The 6,503-nt window shown below is 41.4% G+C and overlaps 1 protein-coding gene across 2 annotated transcripts; it reads right to left on the reverse strand.

Annotated features, from left to right (window-relative positions):
- Positions 1-305: 305 nt before the first annotated feature.
- On the reverse strand, positions 306-2,541 carry LOC104942963 (GTPase IMAP family member 4-like). 2 transcript variants are annotated; one of them, XM_010768278.1, is made up of 2 exons: positions 2,394-2,541; positions 306-1,653 (listed from the first exon to the last, which is right to left on the reverse strand). In XM_010768278.1, the coding sequence occupies exons 1-2, from the start codon at positions 2,416-2,418 to the stop codon at positions 725-727; spliced, it is 954 nt and encodes a 317-aa protein (XP_010766580.1). In that variant the 5' UTR covers positions 2,419-2,541; the 3' UTR covers positions 306-724. The 2 variants fall into 2 exon arrangements, with proteins under 2 accessions (XP_010766580.1, XP_010766581.1); XM_010768279.1 differs by having other exon boundaries at positions 306-1,641; positions 2,394-2,491.
- Between the last annotated feature and the right edge of the window lie 3,962 nt (positions 2,542-6,503).

Here is a 6,503-nt window from a genome sequence, read left to right on the forward strand (position 1 = left end):
ACCTTAATGAACACACCTCCAAAACCTTGGGATTCAATACCCGTAAAGCACTGCTGCCGTAGTTAAGATCAACCGATCGTGGCGACCTCCAATATGACAGAGAATTCAGCAACAGAGTTAGCTTAGCTGCAACTTACCTATTGTTCTCTCTGGCGTCTCTGCAAGACTCCGTCAGGGATTGATCCTCAGCCAAGGAACAGGACACTGGAGTCAAACTGGACTCAGGACTCAAGCTACGTGGGAACAGGTTACATTGCCGTCTGAATTGTCACCTATTCAACAATAATCAGAAGGGCTACATGGACTTTAGTTTCCTCTCACAAATGTGAACAGGTCGTTTTATTAAAGTTTCACAAGTTATAACACCACAAATCAATAAAAAATGAAATGCGTTTTACCCAGATACATATTAGAGAGTGCATCTCCTCGAAAGAGGAAGTGCGTATTGCATTATGGGTCTTTATGAGCATCCGTGTCAGGATTTCTGTTATACATCCTGATTATATTGCTAAAGCATTAAACTATACGATACATGACTATGGCATTCAGAGTTTTAGAACAGTTTTTAGCATATTTAAGCTTTATATAGTAAAATACATTGTTCCATTTTCTTCCTCTCTTCAACACAACTCACCACTGAAATAACTGATATTACTGTAAATCACATCAAACAACAACATCTAAAAGGGGGCTGTGAAGATTAACAAGGAGCTATTCCAGAGGGTCAGACTGTATCATGGCTACGAAAACCAAGACTTCCAAACCAAATTTTGCCAAACATTAAACAGCTTTTCTCAGCTTCATCTCTGGCCTTCCTTGCCGCCTCTTCTCTTATCTTCCTACTCTGCTCCTCCATTTCTCTTTGGCGATCTGCATTTAGCTTTTGCAACCTCTCCTTGTCATCTTTGGCTTCTTTTAATTCTTTCTCATACTTTTTTGCCATTATCTTGTCCATTTCCTCTTCTTGTTTGCGTATTTCCTCTTCTCTCTCTTCAAGGATTCTCTGTTTCTCCTCTTCTATGGCCCTCTCTGCGTCTTGGAACATTTCAGTGGTGTAATGGCTTCCTCCGTTCTTCTCTGATATCTTTCTGATCTTATCGAGCAGCTCTCTGACCTGAGAACGATCCTTCAGGTCATTATTGAAGACGTGGTACTGCCCGTTACATCTGGCCACAAGTTCCTGCAGCTCTTCGCTATCCTTCAAGAACTCTTCAATAGGTTTCCCTTGGAGCAGATCACCGTGGGTAAAGAGAATCATGCTGTATCTGTCTGCTTCCTCTCCAAAGATTTCCTGAATCTTCTGCACTGTCTGCTTTTCTTCATCTGTGAATCTGCCCAGTCTGATGACGACCAGGAAGACATGGGGTCCAGGAGAAGCAAAAGCAATGCTCTTACCAACAACGTTTCTGGTCTCCTCTTCATCAATCTTGGTGTCACACAGACCTGGAGTGTCAATAACCTTAACTCTTTGTCCATCAACTCTACCAAAGGCCTTAGAACAGTCTACAGTACAGGATTCAAAAGAGAACTCTGATTTAAAGGACTCTTTTCCCAGAATGGTGTTTCCTGTGGCGCTCTTCCCAACTCCGGTCTTCCCCACCATCACAATCCGGAGTACCTCGTTATTGTATGTGTTTGATTTTGATCGGAGGGCTGAAAAAAATGAAGAAATATTTAACAATCTAGGTATTTATAAAAATGGTTCAACTACCAACATGAACAATGTTGACAGTGAGGGGGGTGGGCTCAAGATGCTTTAATAATCTAGAACATGTCTAGATGTCATTCAATTGATGTTTTTCATTTACTCCTGTAGACGCTATTCTGACCATAGAAAGCGTTTATTAGTTGGTGATGAAGGTAGAGGGTCTGTCAATCATGATGAACACAAATACTGGAAATGAATATCAAACTAAATGGTAATCTTGCCTGAATGTTTCACTTCTTAACTGCCTGTGTACAACCTGAACTGACATGGTGCAGCAGTGGTCTCTAGCTGTACATTTATTTTAATGAGAAAACATTTTGGACAGATAGTCACTACAACATGTTTAGTTTCTATCTTTCCTACTTCTACAAATTACCCCATTTTGGGCCTTTTCTTTTAAGGGTATAAGTTGCCTTTAGTTATAACCAGGAGCCCAAACAAACTTCTGACTGGCTACCCCTAAATATGTAGTCTTGTGAAGAATGTAATACAAGCAAGTAAAAGCAGAGTCACATTCTCAAAATCACCCAGGCTCTTAAAATGCTTGGAATATAAGAAATATTAATTTTGTTTTAACTGTTTTGATCTGTTCATTATTAGGAAATATGACAAGCTACATATCCATCTATAAATATGTATTTAGATAAGTTGCAATCATCATTAACAATGAAGTTTATTCACTTACCATTTTGGGCAAATCTTCTGTCCATAGTTGGTTCTGGAGGGAGGAGCTGGTCTGCTGCTGAGCTGAGGAAGTGAAGTTAGTCTGCAGCAACACCTCTTTAAATACAGACTTCATGAAGCAAACCACACCCACACACTGCTGACATCACAGTCTGAAGTTCAGCTACAGTGGGATGATTCTTAGATTAAAAAGTATAAATCCTTCCCTTAATAAACAGAACAATGGGAAACACAGCCTCATGTGTTCAGATTTTTTTCAATTGAACAGACTATATATTTGAGATATAAGCCCTCAATGCTCTTTACATATCAACATTCACCCATTCACACACATTCACACACATTCATAGAGGCAGAGGCTGCCATGCAAGGTACTCAGGGAGACTAACATTCACACACACTCACACGTTGGCCATACCAATTTGTAGTTAAGTATTTTACCCAAGGTCGCATGGACATGTAGAGCTGCATTTTATTTACAGTTTGAAGCACCTTCAGCAGTCTGCAGCTCTCAAAGTGTTTAAAAAGAAACATGGACGGTTGGCTTCAGCATTTGGCATAATAGTGATTTAATCTAATCTGGCTTCCTATTATTAAAAGCAACACGAGCATCAACCCGACGCAGTCCGCCATTGTTGTGGTTGTGAGCGGCTGGGAACACAACTGGGACTAAAAAGGAGAACCAGTTCAGAACCAGAAAAGCACGGAGCTAGAACCAAACTGGTTTGGTGGGAAGGGGCATGGATGTGTTTAAACTGCCATTTATTTCCCCTCTAGGTTTTCACGTTCATGTGATATGATTTTATTCAACCTCTTATTCAGGGTCTTAAATGATTGATACCCTTACTTTTCCCATTAGAATGTATTTTACTTTCACTTTTAGATAACTGTCCTCAGTTAACCCTGCTCCCCCCTCCCTTCAGCATTTACAAGAAATGCTCTCTGTTCTTCTAAATCCCTCAACAACCTGCAGACTGTAGTCAACACTTTGAACTGCAGCTCTCAGTCTCTGTTCATAACAGGATGTGATATTAAGCTGCACTCACAAGCTTGGAAACTTTCAAAACCTTCAGCAGGGTTTTGATATAAACACATTGTTCTTCAATTCCTTTGTAATTAAACTCATCCTGTTGAATCCTCATATAAACTTCAACTCAAAGATGTTTTGCTTTTATTGAAGATTGTAGTGTACGGTGCAAGGAATCCATTTTAAGTTCTGATTCCCATAAGGCTGTTCCCTGTGGAGCTCTTCCCAGCTTCAGTCTTCCCCTCCATCACAATCCTGAGCCCCTCATCATTGTATTTGATATCTGAGAAGAAGGCTGAACAAAATAAACTATTTCCAAAAGTTCAATGCGTTGGAAAGTTTCAATGCACAAACAGGATTTATTTTCAGACACTGACACACAGTCCAGATGAATGTGATTTTAGATGCTACTTTTATTGACTATTTATAGTTTGACTCCAGCTCCTTCAGCAGCTGTTGTGTGGGACTGATCCACACTGTTACAGCAGCCTGAACTTTGTCAAAGTGTTTTCAAAAGAAACATTGACAGGCTGATTCAGGATACAACATAATAGTGATTAAACTGACCATGTTCATTTATTTACTTCCTTTTATTTCCCCTCTAGGTTTTCACGTTCATGTGATATGATTTTATTCAACCTCTTATTCAGGGACTCAAATGATTTATACCCCTAATGTCTCAAATGTATTTTCCTTTCACTTTTAGATAACTGACCTCAGTAAACCCTGCTCTCCCCTCCCTTCAGCATTTACAAGAAATGCCCCCTGTTCTTCTAAACGCCAAAAAAAACTGCACGTACAGAGTGAAGTGAAGCCAGGCCTTTGAATTGCAGCTCGTAGTCCCTGTTGATCAACATCTCCTTATCTGAGGCCCTGATACTCCCAGTAGGGAGTGAGTCATAACCCCAAGTGAAGGAGTTCAAGTATCTGGTCTTGTTCTCAGCTGAGCCAGAAGGCAAAGCTCTCAATCAAACTTTCCATCCTTATCCCTTCCCTCACCTATGGTCATTAAGGTTGTCCCGGTCGGACCCGAATACCGAGTATGGACTGGTAGCTGGAGTGCCAGGTCACCCTCTGCCACCTCTTCAGTACTGCATGTGGTTCTGTTTGTGTATGTGATCATATCAACTATGTTTGTATAACGTACAAATAAAACCAGAATGAAATATGTAATTTCCCCTTGGGGATTAATAAAGTATCTCTTCTTCATGACCGGAATAACCAGATTGTGGATACAGACGGACGAATGGTGGGGAGATGGAGGGATAATCTCCACGCTGACCAGGGAGCGCCTTGAAATCACCCTGTCAGAGCTGGTTTGTGAAGTATTGAGAGAACAATGTTGTATATTCTTCACTCATTCTACTGGTTTAGTGTTAAAAACTGCAGCAGATTATTAATTTAACCCTTTTAGAAGGGAAGATAATGGTCATTTGTTCTGGGAATGTCATTTTTGAGCGGTGCTACTGGGTCAGGGTTCCCGTTGGGTAGGCCTTGTGGCCATCTTGTGGGTAATGATTGTGGCTGGGGAAGGCCCGCTGGGGCCTTATCACTTTCTGGAGGTTCTGGGGTTGATGGAGGTGCTGGTGGGGTTTCAGATCCTCTTTTTACTATTGCCATACTTCCTCTTAACATGTTTGTTAAGAGTGAGATTGGATTTAAGCTTTCCCGGCCCTGATTTAGTATTTCTCTGGGCCATTTCTGGACCCAAACTGTTTATTAGAGCCAGCGTCGCTGTGGTAAATAGCGAGATTGGCCCTACTACATTTTCGCTCCTTGGTTCCGGATCTACCGGTGTAAACCCTTGGTTTATCCCTGTCTGTGAATTGTACGGGGGTGGCCTTGCTGTCGGGTCTACACTTGTACGTTTTGGATATCCCATATTTAGATCATCCATCAGGAGCGCTAGTTGCGGGTCAAATTTTGGGTTATAGGGGACATGAATTATTCCACGAATGTCCGTTGCCTCCCCATGAGGTTACCTTTGTATGTTTTCCTCTTTTAGTGGCAGACTTTGTTGTGTTACTAAATCATTATAGTTTGTGTTTGAACGCTGTATTTCTCGCTGAGCGCTTTTGCTACCCCTTTTTATGGTTCATGTCAGTTTTGGCCGGGTTCAGAACCCATGGTCGACCGATCATGTAGCCGTTAACATTTGTAATGTCATAGACTAAAATCGCTACATGTGACCCGTTGTGACTGGCCAAACATTGTATCCCCATCTGGACAATTAATAGACAATAGTCCAGATGGCGCTGTTCCCAGAATAACTAACGGGTGTTCGGGTGAAATAATTTCATTATATTCACTCGGTCCAGCCTCAGACCGCAATCCAAAAATGGATCCGGTTTGGGACCTCGTTCCTACTGATATGGTTTTTTAATAGCCTACTGCTTGATCCCTAAGTGTGGTCGCGACCCACCCCGCCGTCTGTTATAATATTTTCGGTTACCCTTTGGAGGGGGCCCTATTTGTATTTTTAGCAGTAGCTCCCCTCACTCAGTATTTGTTGCAATATTATACAGGTATAGTTATTCCCCTCTGTCCGGTTATAATGGTACTGCTGTCCTTTAATCATAAACCATTACAGATTATGACAGTATCACCTCCTATCGGAAGATTTACTTATTAGTTTTTACGCTTGAGCTTTTTAACGGAAAGTTGCTCTCCTTTTTGTGATAGAGGCGTCTATTTTTTAAACCATATGTTAGACCCTCTACCGCAGAGGTCTTCAACAGGGGGTCCGCGGAGGTACTGCAGGGGGTTCGTGAAATCTTTGGTTGATTAGACAATTTTTTATATTTCTTAAATTTTTAAGAAATATAAAAAAATGTCCCACAAATTGAAATGTCTTTAAATGCACATTAACATGAATCCAACATATTGTAGCGAACGGAGAAATGGAGGCAAAAGACGTTATCTTTCAGTCAGCAATGCACGCATTCAGCCCTACACACAGTAGCTATCTCAAGATAGGCGCCGGTTCACTCACAGCAGGAAACTGAGGTTACCTACTGTAACCCCAGCTTCTATGAGTAAATGGCGCAGCCCTCTAAGGCTATCGCTATTGGGTAATCCCCCTGC

This window comes from Notothenia coriiceps, unplaced genomic scaffold, assembly GCF_000735185.1.
Source record: "Notothenia coriiceps isolate Sejong01 unplaced genomic scaffold, NC01 NC01_scaffold00005508, whole genome shotgun sequence".
Taxonomy (NCBI): Eukaryota; Metazoa; Chordata; class Actinopteri; order Perciformes; family Nototheniidae; genus Notothenia; species Notothenia coriiceps.